This window comes from Rousettus aegyptiacus, unplaced genomic scaffold (genome assembly GCF_014176215.1).
Source record: "Rousettus aegyptiacus isolate mRouAeg1 unplaced genomic scaffold, mRouAeg1.p scaffold_m13_p_4, whole genome shotgun sequence".
NCBI classification, from domain to species: domain Eukaryota; kingdom Metazoa; phylum Chordata; class Mammalia; order Chiroptera; family Pteropodidae; genus Rousettus; species Rousettus aegyptiacus.
Genome location: NW_023416307.1, coordinates 142362671 through 142381713, shown reverse-complemented (window position 1 = coordinate 142381713; position 19043 = coordinate 142362671). Strand labels below are relative to the sequence as shown.

Here is a 19043-nt window from a genome sequence, read left to right as displayed (position 1 = left end):
ATTTGTATTTTATTTAACGCACACATAAAATAAACTCTTCTAATAAAATATTTTAAGGACTTGAAAAATTATTCAAAGGGACGAAGCACAGATATCTTATTTCTATTTTTTTTTTTATTTTTAAGCACTAAATTTAAGGTATTAGTTTCAACCTAATGGAAAATAAGAGGAGCAGAAAAGGCAGGAAAGTGTTACAAGTTTTCCTAAAATATTAATTGCATTTGAGAAAATGAAAAATATTTGCGTTTACTTAAAATTCTCATCTTCATTGTTTTATTATAAGAAAACAGCAGCTGTATCTAACACATATTTAAGCAGAAAAAGAAGGTTCAGCATGTTTCCATTTTCTGAATAAATACAATAACAAACTTTCAGTTCTTTAAAGTCCCATGAAGATCTCCCACCCAAAACTAATGTCAGCAAATAACTTTTGTAGATTAGTGAAAAACACCTGATTTTAGAGAACAATTTAAGGTCTATCACTGGAGTATGATTTTAGTTGTCAACCATAAAATTCTATTTTTATCAACCATAAGTATTCTTTATATATCGGCATCATTTTAAATTGCTACAATTTAAAAATAAGATTATAACTACAAGTCAAGGCTAGAACACAGTGGATTTCATGAATTCCACCTAGACTTACAAATAGATATAAATAGCAGGTATTTCCTTCAAAATTATTATGTTTTATTTTGAGAGATAAGATTTATTTGGAAAAGAAGGCAAAAACTGATACTGAAATAACCCAGTGGTTTTCATGCTTTACTGGGACTTGGTAGTACTTCTTTATATAGTATTAATGCCATCAGAAGGTCTCCACCTTTTAAAATACGATTGCACATTGACTCTTTTTCCCATTCCTTGTGTGCCTAAGTTTCAAAACAGGGCACATTTTCAGATCTTCAGCTTCCAGGAATGTTATTAATGTCTGTCATTTCAGAGCCGCCATAACAATATTCAACAACGTCACAGCACTGTCGAAATTTTACAACATAATAATTAATATGAACTCCCCTGATAGCCAAAGTAGCTGATCTTATATTCCCTACCACCCTGATCTGATTACCCCAATATCAGCTTAGGTCGCCTAATGGATCTAACTTCTTAAAAAATGTTCCAGAAGTTGATGGCTTTGACTAGCTTGAAAGTAACAAGATCCAGATGCCGCCTGTCTACACAACACTACACTACTAAGGACCCTGAAACAGCTTTTTTTCAAAACTCTCTCTATATTTTTTAGCCTCTGCTCTCTTCCCTCGCCACTGCACTTCCCCTCTTTATCCTGGTCTCTTTCTCTCTCTCATTCTCTCTCATTCTCTCTCATTCTCTCTCATTCTCTCTCTCTCTCTCTCTCTCTCCCTCTCTCTCTCACACACACACAGGTTCCATCAGCATAGCTCATCCAGCATCCTGTGTCTTTAATATAATGCGCATGACATTATTTCCTGCTATTAATAGGTTTTTTTAAAAAATCACAAGCAGAAAGCAATTATTCCATTCATTGTGATCTAAAGTTTTTTTTTTCTGAATATACTTCATAGTAGAAAACAATAACTAAAAAGAAAGTGTGAATTTTGAAACATTTGGAAAAACTTAGCCAAATGAGTCAAAGGGATGGAATGTCCGATATGTTACATGCAACCTTTTAGTTTGTTGTTTTTGTTTCTTTGGGGGATGAGAAATGACTATAAATTTCCTCTTTTTAACTTGTCCTTGCTTTGCCATTTCCTTGAGGAAGGCAAGCAGCGTTCTTTACCCAATCCCCAAAGAGTTAAAGCTCAAGGCACTGGAGCAGAAGGGCTGGTCTATTTAAGCAGCAGCAGCACAAACTAAATGCTCACAAAGGCAAAAAGCAATGTGAGTCGACCTTGGAGGGGCAGGGCGAATCAGAGAGCAATGGAAAAAAGGCAGGAAAAAAAAAAAATCTTTAATATAATATAGAAAGTCTGCTGCCTGGTCTGGTTCACAAATAGGCATTGTTTGATGAGACAAAATAAATGAGAGATAACTACAGCACGAATTACCAAACCCTAATCACATCAACGGGTCCTGGTGACAGCACAGATCACTCAGGCACGCCTTGTTCACTCTCAGCATATTTATTTATTAAGAAGACTGCGAGGTCTGGCTAATGTAACACAAAATAATATTATCTGTAAAGAAATATAATCCATGCATTCAAGGTGGGAACTCTACCAACATTTTTTTCACCCCAAATCATGTCCAATTTATTTGACAAATTGGAGCAGTGATTTCACACCTGAGTCTTTCATGTCTGAACTGCAGGATAAAGTTCATGGTTGGCACTGCCCACTGCTTAGTTACTGTGGGCTTGCCACTGGCCCCCTAATGCTCATTTGAGCACACACATAAAGCCTAAACTATTTAACTGATTCATGTCCAATTACCATCAGTTACATTTCATCCTATTTCCAGACCCAGGCCTCCTGACAGCAGCCGACGCAAAAAAAAAACGAACCTTATAAAAAAGTAAAAGACATCTATTGTAAAGATCCAAAATTCAGTCTCTTGCATCCTGATCATCCTCATTATAACATAAAATATGTAAGGCAAATAAAAAAAAAAGACACCCAAACAAACTCCAAGAGACTTTAGTTAGCTGTCTACCTTCCACACCTTTCTTTCATTCTCTAGTCCGCGATTAAAAGTTTGAGTTGCCCCCACCCTGGTGTGTCCTATCTAGTGGGAAAAACCCTTTTTGAGCCACAAAGAAAGAACAGCTCTCAGTAAAGCCCCTGAAATTGGATTCTTGTGCCTCATAATCACCGTTAGGGTCTCCTTTCTAACGACCCTGCCCATCTGCAAAGGACTTTACAGATTTCAGGAACATTTATGCTGCCAAATAACAACAAAGGAACTGGAGTGAAACTATTTTCTTTCCTTGAAGAGAAAGCCACAATTCGGGCTTGCTTTCTTCCTCTATTCTCCTCCGCCTCATTAACTCCATTGGTATGTTACTAATTTCAAAGAAGCAGGAAGAGGTGATAGGGTTTAAACATTAATTCACATGCCTGTCTGTTTCCCATCCCAAGTGCAAAAGGATACTACGCTGATTGCCAGACTGTGGGTCGAGCCATACCTTGGTTTGGAGATAATGAGGATAGTAGTAAGTGTACTGGGGGTACATTTGTGGCTGATCCAGGCGTTTGCCCATGTAGCTGGAATCTTTATCTCCGAGGCAGGGAACTGGATGACAGGGTATAGTGCCCCAGGCCGAGCTTCCTCTTAAACCACTATTCCTGACAGTCCCGATGACTGATGAGGCTTCCTTTGAGATTCCCGGTCTTCCACCACTCGCTAGTTCCAACACAGCAAGAACATTAAAAAAAAAAAAAAAGAAAGAAAGAAAGAAACACACCAAAAAAAAAAAAAAAAAAAAAAAAAGGAGAGGGGGATCCGTAGGAAAAACCCACACACAGTTCCCCAGATCTGCCTTCCCCCTGCTGCCGGGGTCCACTTGGGATGAGGCAGTTTGTTCTCTACCAGGCTGTCTGTAGTGATGTCAACTGCCAGCGTTTGTAAAGTGGGAAAAAAAAAAAAATCAAAGTCCTTTTAGCATAACTCCGAATCCTTGCAGATCAGCTTCCTGTCTCCTGTTTGTCTCTTTCCTTACCTTAAAGAAAAAGAAAATAAAAAGAAAGAAAGAGAAAGGAAGAAGAAAAAGGAAAAGGAAAACAAAAAAAAAAGTGAAAGAAAAAGAAAGGGGAAAAGAAAAAGAAAAAGAAAAAAAAAAAACCTTGCACAGCTTAGTTGCTGCTGTCTCCCTCCCAGAGTGACATGGTGTTCAGGGTTTGTCCTGTCCTTTCATTCACTTCCCCTCCTTCCAGCCGGTGGGTGGAACCGAGAGAGCCTCTCCAGGGAGCAGCGTACGCAGTCCAGAAGGCTGCAGTATTTCCTCCAAGAAAAAAAAAAAAAAAAAAAAAGGCTGCTTCAACCCCTGCTGCAAGCAAAGTTCCGATTCCCTCTGCTGGCTATCTCGAATAGCAAAGCGATTTTTACAGCGAAGCTGCTGCCGCTGGAACTGAACCCAGGGAACTCAGATGCGGGAGGTGGATTATTTCTTATCCTCCCTTCCATCTACTCCACAGAAGAGCTGCTTTCTTTTCTTTTCCTGCCAAGTTTAAAGGTAAGCCACGGGGCTAAACGAAAGACTGAAGACCATGGGAGGGAAGAGAAGGATGAAGAGAGGAAGGAAGAAAAAGGGAAAAAATAAAATAAAGGCAGAAGGACTAACCTTGTTGGAGAAATGCAAAAAGTGTGTCCCAGACGCTTCCCAAACCTGTTAACACACTAAAGCCAGATGAATCCAAGACCTGGTTTAGAAACTAACCTTTTACTTCTTGGAGAACATGGAGGACGCTAACTATTGAAGAAATTTTTAGTCTACACCAGGACTACTATTAACCAGCCGTGCATCAAAGATCACAATGACAAACTGGTCGCTGCAGAAATAATTATTCTTATCATTACATCCATTTCGTAAAAATCAAAAAAGATGTTCCCTCGGGTTTATGAACTTCTGTATAAATAAAATCACTGGTTCTCTCATTGTCTATCTCTTTATGATTATTTTGATTCATGGATGCTATAATCGCTTTACTGATATCATCACACACACACACAAAAAAGGAACAAAAAATCATAATTACTTGGCAGAGTTTTTCCCCACCAAGAATAAGAAATATTCTGACATGTCTATCAGCTGCTGCATTATAATACAAATTGTTTCCAAGAAAATATATTTCCTTAAAGGGTCCCTTTTTAAGGCGGGCGAGACTAAAATTAGATGTGCCAGCTGTGTTTTGCTGTGAGTGCTCACGCATGCCCAAAGCGCGGGCAGGCCAATACTGAGCTGCTTTCTACTTTGTCAAGTCGGCTCTGTCTCCCCAGCCCAGAGTCTGCTGTTCAGATAGAAGATTCCTGGTACAAATCCAGCTTCCTAGTCAAGAAAAACAGAGAATTCGGGTCCAATGCACAACATGGTGTCCATCCACTTACAGGCCCCACCGCCCCTGAGGCAGTTGGCTTCCGCTCAGGGGTCTGGTTTCTGGAAGCTATGTGAGTGCATGCATGTGTGTTTCTTAGAGAAAGATAAGAATGGGGAGTGAATCATTTCATGTTTGGCTTTTGACAAAACAGCAGTCGGAAGGAAGGAGAGACGGTGGGAGAATAGGAGTGAGAAGCCCTCACCTCACTGTAATTGAGAAAATGAAATCAACTATGCTGATTTTTTAAAAGTGTTATTCTGGGCCTCAGTTGAACCATCTAGAAAATGGAAACAGTGCCAACTTACATGGCTGAAGGTAGTAAACTGAGTCAGATACTAAATAAAAATCTCAATGATTTAAAAATACTTCAGTGACATCTCATTGCTCAGACAATGAAATCCTGACTCTTGGAATAACTTTCAAGGTACTTGGAAACCCACATTCTTTCTCCTTACATTCTATGCCTGAGTCTCACTGAACTGCTTTTAGGATTAGAAAGTGCTCTCTTAGGGCTTTCTGTCCTTCCCTCTGCCCAGAGTATTCCCCTAAACCCGCCTCTATCTCTCTTATTCTTCAGCCCATTTTTAGGTCCCAGCCTGGATATCACTCCCACAGAGCAGCTTTCCCTGTACCCTTGCTTCCCCACCACACCTTTTATTTGCCCCGATATTATACTTTTCCTATGTAACTTCCCGTTCATGCCATATTTCTTCTATGATGCTCTAAAAGCATCAAGAAAAACAGGAAAACAGGAGTTTCCAAAACTCTCATCTACCTTCACATTTCAAAAACTGGTGTGGATGCTCAGTAAATAATGAATAAGACATCTTAAATGTGATAATGCTAACCTAACGCATATGCCTCTTCTAGCATATTTTAGCATATTTCTGGGTGTAAGAAATATGGTAATACACAGACCATAACAAGGTCCTTTCCTTATAGAGTGTATATTCTAGGGAGGGAGATAAACAAAGGAATAAGCAAGGTAAATAAGCAATACAAGATCGGGTGACATTTAGTGCTGTTACGAAATGTAAAGCTGAATAAGGAAAAACAGTCACAGAGAGTCCACCTCCAATCGGATAGTCAGGAAACGTTCTCCAAGGAGGAGCAGAAGGAAGGGAGTAAATCATATCCTGGGTGTGAAATACTGTGAGAACATGTAGTGGGAAACTCTTGGCTCCCACCCGGACTGTTTTTGTGCCAGTCCTGTCTCTCCTACATCACTCTGCCTCAATTTCCTCATCCATCCAATGTCACTACCCACTTCATACAGTTTTATGAGAATTCACCAAGATAAACAGGTGAAGCATTTGTAACACCATGGAACTTACTGGATCTGCTCAAAAAGAATCAGCCTGTATCTGGGAGAAGAGCATCTCCAGCAGAGGAAACAAGTATAGAAAGACTGGCAGCCATGATGTGCCTTTGGAATGTGCGAGAAATGGTGCAGGGGCTGGAATTGAGCAAGTGAGAAGTAGAGTCTATAAAAAGGATGCTGGGGAAGCACTCTGGGGCCAGACCATAACCGTCTTAGAGAGAACTGGGTATGGAGAGCTACATTAGTGACAGTTGATGGTATACAGCCAGGACTCCAACCAAATATTCTGATTCTAGATCTAGTCACCTTCAACTAGAGAAAACTGTCCTCCTAAATGACCTATTGAGGTTCCTTCAAATTCTAAGATCTATATGATCAGGATCCGAGAATGCTTCTGCTAATTTTGCCACTGTGGACAAAGGACATCCATATTCTTTTATTAATAAGTGGTCTAGATACTCCTTGAAGGGGAAGGAATACTATCTTATTTATAAATGAAAGGCAAAATAAATAAGTCCTCAATCAGAGCTATAGTCCACTAATATGCGAAGTTCCCAGCATGTGTTGATGCTTTCAGCAATTTCTATACAAATTGCCACTTTCCAAAATGCTATTTTATTTTACTAAATTATTATGTCCTGGGCATCAATTGTCATCAGCCTATGACCATTCATTGAACATTTGAAGCTTTTCTTAAATAATGCAAAAATGATGTACCACTTATGACAATAGTATAATCCATGTTTTATTTATTTTTAATTTTGTTCCCTCGGATACCAGAATTCGTACATTTAGAGGGAAGATACTCATGTTAAAAATAGTTTGGTTTTTTTTCGTGTCTGCTCTGTTGGAGCAGTAGTGCTTTCCATTTAAGTGATCAAGTTAAGGTAGGAGGTAACTAGTTTAAGGCACTCTCTAAATCAGAAGGCAGCTGTGTCCCATTTGCTAACTGACCAAAAAATTTTGTGCAAATTCAAGAGCAGCAAACTGCATCAAAGGGAATGGACTCATAGATTCATGTGTTTTGCCAAGCACTCATTTAAGACAAGTTCTTGGCTAATAGGGTTGAGGCAACGCCTCAGACGCACCATCCAGAGGGGGAGAAGCGATGGTGCTAAAATGAGAGTCAATCGGGAAGCAATGGAAACTCTTCTCATTCACCCTTGACCTGTCCACTCAAAGAAAAACTGGGCCCTCTCTTTGAGTGAGAGTTGTTGTTTTAAATTACAAAGACTTAGTCAAAAGCAAAGGAAAAGAACAGTAGAGACATAAGAAAAAATATATAATTGTACTATCTTTTTTAAAGAAAGTATACTGTTCTAACTTCAAGAAAGGTATTCATGACCTTGAATATTTTTTTAAGTTGGCATTTTCTGCCTTCTTTATTCAAATTAGTGAAATCCCTTTCAAACACAGAAATTGCCAAAGGAGCATTAAACATAAAAGTTGTTTTTTTAAAAAAAAAAAAAGACAAAATGGTTGACTGCAAATTCCAACATTAAAATAATGTTACAACTGTCTTTCTCCTATTGAATACTGACCAACGATTTAAGAAAATACCTGAGACAAATTAGAAGAGATTACTAATGATTCAAGCAAATTTAAATTATAATAGAATGTAAAAATATTAATATAGATAAAAATGATTAAAATTGGCCTTGGAAGAAAATTTCAAGCCTCAGGATAAAATTATAAAGGACTGTAGTTCAAAAGCATTTATCTAGTATAGAAACAAAAATAATTCAAAGCAATGTGCCCAACCAAATAATTGAGGATACCAACATAAATATTCTCAACATTGCTTCAAGTAGACTTACCAACTCAGTATCTATCAAACATCACTATTCATAGATGACCATAATGTTGTCTTGCATCTGAGTACCAATTTTTAGCAAAAGTTATTAAATATTTTCTCTAAGTTCTCATTTTTTTTGAAATGGATACTTAACTTTAATTCTAAGCAATAATATACATGAAAGCTCATGTTTATTTGCTTCGTATTATCTTTTTAAAAAATAGACACTATCTTCTTACTCTATATACATTTTTTCAAGGCACTAATACTTTGGTAGGCACGTCTGGCTTTTCTTTACCACTAGGATTACCAAGACCCACACTTCTCCACTTCATTGAAAGTAGGCATGACCATGTGACTTACTATAGCCAATAAAATATGAAGCAGAATTGAAAAGAGTAAAAGCTTTAAACTGTTGCTGTTTAATTCTCTATTCCACTCTTCTCTGATGGAATGATGTGCTATGGAGGAAGTATCTTGGGAAGTTGAGAACACCTGCCTTGAATAGTCACCTGGACCAGCCACTGACTTATCATAAGCAAAAAGTAAACTTTTATTGAATTATGCTACTGAGATTTGGTGACTTTCCACAGCATCACCTAACCTACCCTGACTAATACGATATTACTTGTAGTTTCCTGGTTTGAGTATCTCTCCCCACCACTATCTAAGCTTTGCAAGGGCAAAGAATATATCTCTCATGTTCACTGCTATATCCCCAGCACTTAGAACAGTTATCGAGATATAATACGCACGTAATATATGTTTCTTAAGTAAATAAATAAAATAGTCACCTAAAATCATTTTATTTATCTATCAGTGGTTAATGCCTGATACTTTTGAAATAATAGAAGGTAAAATGAGATATATACTGAAAAAGAAAAATCTGCTTTCTCAGGGGATAACTGCTACAGTATCCACGCTGACTATTGGGCGTGAGCACTGGGGTATGAGGTTGACCAGTTGAGAAAGAAAGTAAAATAGGAAGTGAACTAAAATATAGATGGTCTACTACATACCAGACAGTGTATGAGAAGTTTATGTTTCCTCGGTTAGAATTCACAAGCACCTGGAATGTCAGTATGATTTTTCAGACTTTACTGTTGAGAAAATTGAGAAGGAGGGGGTTTAACTAACCTATCCAAGTTCACCCAGTTACAATATGGTTAAGACTCTTTCTGAGTCATATCTGTATAAAGCCCAGTCCCAGGCTTTCTGCTCGGCATCATTTTTTGAATTCTTGTTTATTAGTCAATGCTTATTTAGATTGATAAATAATTGCTCATCAGCTCAGCACCATTTGACGGAGATTGTAAATGCTTTATTTCCAAATTGGGTGAGATCATCCTTGAGTTTAAAATAGAAAACTCGCAGTCTACATTAAAGTCTTAAATAAGTCACTATGTCTTCAAAAAAACAGATGATGTTGAAGAGATAGACAACTAGAAAAAAAGAACATGGCCTTCTATCAAATAGCATAAACTCTATTTGGATGCCAGACATGATGGTGAATTGCATGTGCCAACTTAGCTAGGCAATAGTGCCCATTTGTTTGGTCAAACACTAGTCTAGATGTTGCCATGAGGTATTTTTTTTCATCTGTGATTGACATGTAAATCAGTAGACTTTGAATAAAGTAGATTATTCTCCATAAATTCAGGTGGGCCTCATCCAATCAGTTGAAGGCTTTAAGAATAAATGCTGAGATCCTTCAAGAAGGAAGAAATCCTATCTCCACACTGCCTTTGGACTCAAGACTCAACACTAACTCCTCTCCAAGTCTCAGCCTGCCAGTTAACCTGCATTTTTTTTCTTTTTTTTTATTTGCTAGCCTCACAAGCATATGAGCTAATTCCTTAAAATAAATATGTGTATACACACACATACACATCTTACTGGTTGTGTTTCTCTGGAGAACCCTGACTAATATAACAGGCTAATAAAATAAAAGGAAATATGGCAACAATGAAGGTCAGCGAAATGGGTACTCTTATGTCTTTCCAATAAATGTCTATAATGCTGTTTAATGCAGTTTAACAAAATGTATATCCGTAAAAGTCTTCATTTTTGTCACCCAATAATTTTTGTTCTAGAAATCTAAAAAATGTTGTTATCAGAAGCTTAAGAATAAGAAATTGTAGGAACCTCTATTTAACTCTATGTGGTTAAATAAACACAATATAGAATAAAATTCAAACATTGAAATGATATTTAGACAACATTTTAACAATATGGGAAATACTTAAGTGGAATAGCTGGTAGAAAAAATCAGAATACAACATTGCATGTGCTTCAACAATGAAATACAAATATATTTTCTTGTCCAAGAAAATAGAACTACATCAAAATAACAACAGTGGAACTTTTTCTCTGCCATGAGTTTTTGATCATTTTACTTCTTCTTCTTCTTTTTTTTTTTTGACAAATTTTGTCATTTTCCAATTTGTCTTAAATTGATCATATATTTTATTATTTAAAATAAACATTATTTTAAAATAAATTTTAAATTAGTACTTTCTTAGGTATGGATTTTACTATTAGGTGATGGAAATTTTTTAAACAACCAGAGGTCACAATAAATTACATGTGTAATTTAGGTAGCCATTTCCTTATTACCTGGATTAGGCATCAATTTAAGAAAAGTTTAAGTCTTTCTTTAAAGTCTAAGATCATCGATTCTACATCAAAAAATGTCAAAACTCTCATTTAAGACCTAAAATCAAATAATCTCCTTTAATAAAAGAATAACAGTTACCAATGACATATTTTTGAAAGAACTAAAATAAAACTGCATAAGTAGCCGAGATTTTCACTTTTTTAACATCGCCTAATTTTCCTTTTGTACTTGTAAGTCTCTCATTAAATTATTTGTAAAATATGTATATACATATATATGTGTGTATATGTGTGTGTGTGTGTGTGTGTGTGTGTGTGTGTGTGTGTGTGTAGAGAGATGTCTCTCTGTCAGCGTATTTACAATATGTTGTAGGAATACGGATCTTTTTTTTTTTTTTTTTTTTTTGGTCTATCACTATGTCTCCCTGTATATTTCCATGTAAAGAAATCAACTATTTGCAGTCCGTTGAGCCAATTTTGTCCTGAAATAGGTAGCAAATTCTAACGGCACTTCTTACAAGCATACCTTCTGCCATGACTTGTGCCATCAGCAAACCAGAGCTTCAGAAAACACTAAATGCCTCAAAGTAGGAAAAGATGAATAGCTGCTTTGTAACATGGAAAATACATTTTTCTAAAAAGGATATTATAATTTTGTATTGACCATCCGACTTCCAGCTGCCAATTGCTAAGCAAACCAGGTCGATATGACTGTATTTGATTGGCTGAGCTGATTTTTCTCCCTAGAAAAATTCAGACTTACAGAAGTCCAGGCTGAAAGCTACTACCAATTAGACTTGTGAGATAAAATATAGACATCTAGTTAAATCTGAGTTGCAGACAAATGATGAATAAGTATGTCCCAAATATTACATATGGTATGGCCCATGTAATATTTGTGCCATAATTACAAAAAGTATTTATTTGTTGTATGAGATTCAAATTTAGCTGAGTGGTCTGTATTATTTCCTAAATCTAGCAAACCTACTGCTAATTCATGCCCTGAGACAGTTGACAGGCCTTTCAGAAGACTCTAGACTTGGTAGCGTTCAAATTTAATGAAAACTAGCAATGCTTAATATTTTCAATCTTCTTTACACTCAAACCAAGTAAGTCAAAAATGTCCTCAAATTAAGTTTCCTTTCAGAGACTTCGATGAAAGTCATGGCCCTAATATGAATCCATACAGTGTTCCAGGAGCTCTATTTTGTTGTAACTGTACATTTGCTTCTGATTTTTTTTTCAAATTTGTTTGAGCATGAGGAAAAATTTAAGTTTTTTCTGAAACTGTTATTTACTACAATAAAATACCTGTCAAGAATGACAGATGCCTTGATCCCCATCCCTAGTATCAGAAAGGTCCAATTTAGAGAACTAGGCAAATGTACACAGCACAAGAGAAAAGGAGATGGAGGACAGGGCTCCCTAAAGTGCTGGTCCACAGACAAGTGCTGGTCCACAGACAAGTGCTGGTCAGCAGACTCTCACACGGCCATGAACCAGCTAGTACCGAGGTCCTGATTAAGTGTCTAGGGACTTTATAATAATTTGTCAGAAGAATTTTGTGTCCCTTATCTCTAAATAATAAAAGTCAGACTTGTATTTTGAAAGCCTGCTTTTTGAATTTTACTTTTCTAGTAATTTCTAGTGTATTTTATAGTTATCAGCTAGGCTTCATTAAAGAACAAAAGCCAGTCTTTCGTGACAGATAGTTTGAAGTGCTGATCTAGAAAATATACAATTGTCTTATTGCCTTTCATTTACATTTGCACCCTCCTAGTGGTGAAAAAGTTGCACTGATGCATTTTCTAATTGGAATCCAAAGAATAATGAAACCTGAATGAATTACAAAATCCCTTAAAATCACTTTTCCTGTTTTCCTAACTCACTCTCTTTTCTGTTTTCATTCCTTACCCTCTAACCTGTCCCACCTTTTTGAGCCCAGGGAAGATATTTATGAGTACCAAATCCGAAGCCAGGACATGGGGGGCTTCTTGACTATGAGTGACAGACCTTAGAGACATCAATTCTACAGGCAGACCCTCGATTATATTGCATGCAAAATGCAGTTTGTAATTAGGTCATTTAAGGTCCATTTCTAACTCTGATACTCCCAATGCCAGGACACACTTGTTGATGAGACTGAATCTTCCTGTCTACAGTGGCTGACCCTTGAGTGGACAGCGAGGCTCACCCCAGAACACAGGTTGATATTCTTAAGCCAGGGACTTTATGCAACTCCAGCCTTTCCCAGCAGCTATGTGCTGGGAGGTCCTAATTCCAAAAATAGTCCCACAAATTATAATTTGCCTTGCAGAGATGACATCTCCATGAGCAGCACTAAATCACAGCCTGACACTTTTGCCAGGGCATCAAAACCAGTTTAATCTCTGGAAGTCTAGATGCACCATCCATCCTTCCCAGGGGCTTCTGGTAGACTGAACGTTTATGATCATTATGCAGTCGAGAAACATAATTATTCGTTTTTCAAGAAAGTTTATCACCGAAGGTAATGGGGGGAACATAAATGTACTGACTGTTTACTGAGACTCGTAAATGCTAAGAACACAGACAAATAATTGTCACTTGGAGATTTGCTCTTGCAGTGGAGAATCTTCATTTTTAGCATTTTAACTACTAAAAGTTTACCCACTTTGAGGAGAATTATTTAGTAGGAAATAAAACTTAGCAACTATTTCATTCCCTGCTCAGCCAACTTTCATCTTTTCAGAAAATAAGCTTTCACATAAAATGGGCAGAAGGAAGCTTGCTACATAGGACTAGTAAAACTAAGAGGTAATTAACACTAAACCTCTAGATAATAACGTCAAGTTTTCTAACATTAGCAGACTTGGGATCAATATTAACTAATACGTTTTCTGTTTTCTTCTGTGAGGTAAACTTTGTTACTTACAAATGATTAAGAAAGAAAGAAAAAGTTAGAAAATCTGTTCTGGCTGATTAATAAAAAAAATAAAATGGTATAGCCCAGGTCACAACTTAACGAGTATAATCAAATGCTCACACACCTCTTCAGAGATAAGAATAGTGTTCATTTCTGGTTAGGTTGGCTCATTGGTCAGACTGAGCTCATCTCAGAAGACTTTCTGGGACAGTTTGGCACTGCAAGGTGGAGAAGCTAGTATGAAGCCCCTGGGACTTTGGGACTCCTGATCTCCTATCTTAACTGTCACAGGGACAGGTAAATGGTGACATTATATGTGTGGGGAAGGGGGTGTGGGGGAGAGAAGCTGTAAGTAATTCAGTGTGTAGGCGGCCTGCCTGTAGCTTCTTCCCTCCCACAGTGGACAGCTGCGGTAAATATGGCAGTTAACCTTGTGTCACCCCCTCCAGCCATGGCCATTTTGTCAGATCCCCAGTATGCTGCTGTGGCAAGCAAAGACAGTTAAAAGTAAACCACCCCAACAAAGAGAATTTTTTTTTTTAATGCTGAATAAGACTCCTGACCAGTTCATGTCCTTTCTTTATGCTCTACATCTGGAGGTAAGGGAAGCGAGAGCTTTTCAGGGTTGGCAGTGTGACTTCAAATGGCTCCTTGGAGGGAGAGCACAGAGAAGACTCCCTGGTACCTTACTTTGGTGGGTGGGTGGCATGAAGGGATCCAGAGATGTCAGCGCATCTCCAAATAGCAGCAGTTAGAAAAGCAGACCGCGGGCCTCGAGATGCACATTGGCCCGAAGACTAAGACAATTTCTTCTATTCCCTCCTGGGAAGGAGGCACACGTGTTACCAGAGACGGGACACAGGCAGGGGATCACTGTGCTAAAATGGCCCTGTGGATTTTATGTACAATTGTCACACCATAGCTGTTAAAGGCTGCTGTCCAACCTCGGCTTATTTATTTTTGCTGTAAACTCGAAAAATTAGTTTAGTTTCTTGGTAAAGAAACACTTGTGTCAAGGCCCCTAGAAAAAATTGCACAGCATTTTTCTACTGGTTTGTAATGAAAGTATCTATCTATAACGACCAGGGATAAGTATATTGGATTCAATATGTTTGGACTGGGAAATTTCTTTTTGCCAGTTCTAGGATAACCAATTGTCCATTATAGCATGTCCTTCCTAAGAGAAGCTGATGTAGAAATATTTAAGCTCCCCATCCATAAATATGTCTTTCCTCCAAGAACAGGAAAGCACTGATCTTCCCAAGGCTCTAATGTCATTTCTTTTCCACGGAAAGGATATGATTTTCATACTGGGTATGGTTTTCCTTTAGTATGTTTTAAGTGCCTGCCTTTGAAATGACTCCTAAAATAAAGATCCTGACCACTTGCCCTTGCTAAATATCTGGTGATCCTTTTCCCCAACAGATGGGCAGGGCCTCCTGATATGCCCCTGGCCTAATTTCAATTTGGGTAATTGCATTCTGTCGACTTGAAATTTCCCCACCAGTTTTATCTGCCTGGGATATAATGCCTCGTTCTCAGTTCTGAACTGCCTGGCGTGCCGTCGGAGGCTGGGGAACAGCTGGTGCATTCCGCCCCAGAAGTGGATGCATTTCAGTGGCAGGTGCAAAGGTTTTCTTTGGCCGAACACAAATTCTAACCTAGGAATAAGCTTCATGGATGCTTTTTATTTCTTTCAATGAACATTAGTAACTACTATGAAACCAAAAATATATAGAAAGTATCCAAAGCATAAATGTGAACTGGGAGGAAAATAAATATGCTTTCACTAAAACCAGTCTATCGTGTGATCACTGTACACTCCGTAAACCTTGCAATGCCTCTAGATTTGAATTTTGACAATAAGGATAAATAATTCACGTAAAGCAGACAACCATTCTCTCCTGAAAGAATTTGATATATGCATATAGATGCAGGTTTGTATCCCAACTTTTACTGCCCTCTGGAGAGTCTTCCTCAGTGTGGAATGAAAGCCACTTTCTCTGTGAAACCACATTAGGCATCTTATGTATACTTCATTTGAGTGTGTAACACTGTTGATTGTAATGAGCTTATCTCCTGTACCAAATTGAAATCTTAAAAGTTATCCCATCCATTTCTATTTCCTCAGCACACGTAGAACATAATAAGCACTCAATAAATGAGTTAAAATACAAACGACACAGGCCAAACCTAATTGGTCTTAAGTTCTAACCCCCACAATGCTATTTCTAAGGGCTGCAACTTAAGATATATTTTTTGTAGATATACACATCCGGACAAAATCCCAGGAACTTTGGTGGCCCATGCCACTTCCCCATGGCCACCTCAGTTCTAGGGAAACATTCCATGTAAGCACAGCCTCATCTTGCATAGAGGAACCGTCCTCAGGCAAATGCTCCAATACTATCTGCCAGAGGTGGCTTCTAGAAGTGCTGGGCCATTCATTGTGTATGTGGAGGCTGGACATGCAGGGTGATTGCACCAAGGCAAGATCAAACCAGTGGAGATAAATGCTCCCATTTCCCAGATTTCCAGCAGACAGTTGTGAACGTCCTCTGTACCTTCTCAGCATGTCTCAGTGATACTGAGCCCAACTGACCAACTTCGGCTTTTTTATTTTTTCGACAAACGTTTTAGCCGTGACACACCATCATATTGGACTTTCCTCCTTCCCTTTCCTCACTCCCCGACTCTTGCTTCAGAGACTCACACCCCAAACACACTGTCTGCACCCAAGCCTTTGACTCAGGATCTGAATTCTGACTTAGGTCTGAATTTGAAGAAGCAAATAAACACGTAGCATACCTATTTGTCCACCGTTCATTTTCTGTCACAGAACAGAGAAGTGGTACATCAAGAGTGCCCCATTCTATACAGGCCGACTGATTACATACTATGTCATGAGATAGGGGAGAAAACTAAGACCGTGCCTTGATGTATATTCTGAAATATTATTTTAGCTCTAAATATCCTACCTTACCAGTGACTCAGGAGTCATTCCCAAGGTCTCATAATTAGTGGAAAAGTCCAGATTCTGCCTCATTTTAGCCTCTGCAGGTTACTTCAGAGGCCCCAAGTCTCTGTATGACTCAAGCTGACTTGAAATCTAATGGATGCTATGCAGCGATCTTGGAGATGACATCTGCTTGCTTAAATCTCATGCTGCCTTGGCCCTTAGGGTGTGAAAAAAAAATATTTATTCAGTAGGACCTGTCATTGCCATTCTTGCTTAGTATAGATCATCAATGGGTAGTGCCCCGTCTAAGAGGAGGGGTTTATGAAGACCAATTCATTAAATCAAGTTTGTGAAATCAAGGACAGGATGCCACAGAAGGCCAGGCCACCTTCGAATGGGATACTTGCTACAGGGATACCCTGTTGGCCACATGTGATAGTGGACAAGTGGACTGCAGGGGAATCCCCCTAGTCTTTTAAGGTACTGGCGTTTAGACCTCTAACTTCCATAAAGTATTCAAATTGAGGCCAGAGCTTGACATAGCAGCCAGGCTGAGGCAAAGGTAGATGGAGGGGACGAGTCTTTCAGGTAGTGGAAAGGACAGCAACACTTTAAAAGCTGTACCAGAGACTGCCCACGAAGCACTTGGATCATCCTTCTTTGATTTTGATAAAAATAATCATTTTTTTTATCTGACCATAAGAGATTTATTTTTCACTGTGAAATGTTGAAATGCAAAATCATATAAAAACAAAAATTCACTCATCTGATCCCCTCTGATCCTATCACCCAGAGTTCATTGCTATTAATATTTAGTCTATTCTCTTCTTTCTTTTTTTCCTATAAGTATATGAATATGTCTTTCTGTCTCTGTCTCTTTGTCCATGTTTTTGAAATCTAAATAAAAACTTTATTCATATTTTGTGTACTTCTTTCTCCTGACGACATATCGTGGGAATGTAATACATAATGATAATATTTTATGATTCTACATTGGCATACCATGTATAGGTTGTTCCTTATGTTTGTTATTACAAGTGAGACTATAACATATATAAGTATCTTTGTATGAGTCTTGGAGTTTCTCCTCTTTTGGAATGGATTCTGGAACTCCTTTCTGCAGGAAGAGGCAAAAATACCCATCAGCAGATGATGCTAGGGTCAGTCAACTGTGTGTTGATATCTGCCCTCATGGTCACAAGATAGCTGTGGTGCTTTCGGCCATGTTATATTCAGCCACTAACATTTGGAGAGAGCTACCTTTTCCTCCTGTTTTAAATATATAAGAAACCTTTACTGGAGGCTCTTGCCCCAGCAGTCTTCTCAAGTTTCATTGGACAGACTTGGTCACATGTAATTTCCTAAATCATTCACTGATAAAGGAAATGAATTATCATGATTGGTTCAAACTCCTCAAGACACACCACCCTTCTGAGCCTGAGGAAAGATCATTCTGTCAGACCAAATGCCTGCACAGGCTGAAGAATAGAGCATGTTCTATAGACCAAAATTAGAACCCACCAGGAAAAAAAAAAGAAAGGATTAAAAGGGAAATAATTTGGGGTAAGCAATAGTCTCCAATATCAAATAAATGTATTTTGTTAGCTTCTCATGTACATTGTCATACTCTTTTCCCTAATAACAATGTCTTTTCCTCCTTAATTTACCACCTAGTTATTTTTTTAAATCAAATTTTTGCTAGTTATCCATGAATCTCCAAGAAGGTAACTGAAAATTAACATTACCTTAATAATGAGTTTAAGGTGCTGAGGACATCTTTGTTGCAAAAAGGAGTTCTGGAAAATATAAACATCTCCAAGATCTACAGAAACAAAGCAATTCAACCAAACACATGCTCCTCTGCTTACGCTGTTACAATCACACCCATCTTTTTACCATTCCTCCAACAGGCCAGCATACGTTCACCCTGGAGCCTGTGCACTTTACTTCCCTCTGCTTGAAATGGGTTTACTTCAGATAGCCACATGATTAAATTTCTCACTTCCTACAGGTCTCTACACATATGGCACCTCATTAAAGAGGTTTTTCTTGATCATCTTATATAGCATAACACCTTCATTTCATTCTTTACTTATTACCCCCATCTAGGCATGTTCATGGCACTTACAACCACATAACTTGGTATATATGTGCTTATTGTCTTTCTCCTAAATAGTAAATTCTGTGAAACTAGTGTGGATGTTTTATCCACCATCAGTTCCTTTGAGCCTGGAACAAGTGCCTAATACATCGAAGACGTCCTTACAATGAATTGATGGTTGGATGATTATTTTGGCAATAGGTAACTTAGATGGTCATTTCTTCTTGCTTCACCTGGATGGCAGGAGAAGTTAAGTGGGATCTAATCTTGTATAGATATCTTTCTCTATGATACCTAGTGATTCCCAAAATGACTCCAAGTCATTCAATATTTT

The 19043-nt window shown here is 38.0% G+C and overlaps 1 protein-coding gene across 11 annotated transcripts in view; it reads right to left on the bottom strand.

Annotated features, from left to right (window-relative positions):
* The window catches only part of RBMS3 (RNA binding motif single stranded interacting protein 3), a 1178968-nt gene that overhangs the window by 620956 nt on the left and 538969 nt on the right, over positions 1–19043 (bottom strand). The window contains exon 1 of one of the 11 annotated variants that reach the window (XM_036219811.1): positions 3104–3934. The exons of 7 other annotated variants lie outside the window; for them this stretch is intronic. In XM_036219811.1, coding sequence (XP_036075704.1) covers positions 3104–3178 — 75 coding nt within the window. In that variant the 5' untranslated portion in view covers positions 3179–3934. Of the gene's footprint in view, positions 1–3103; positions 3935–19043 lie in introns of those variants that run through there. 3 more of the 11 variants (XM_036219809.1, XM_036219808.1, XM_036219810.1) reach the window with 3 other exon arrangements.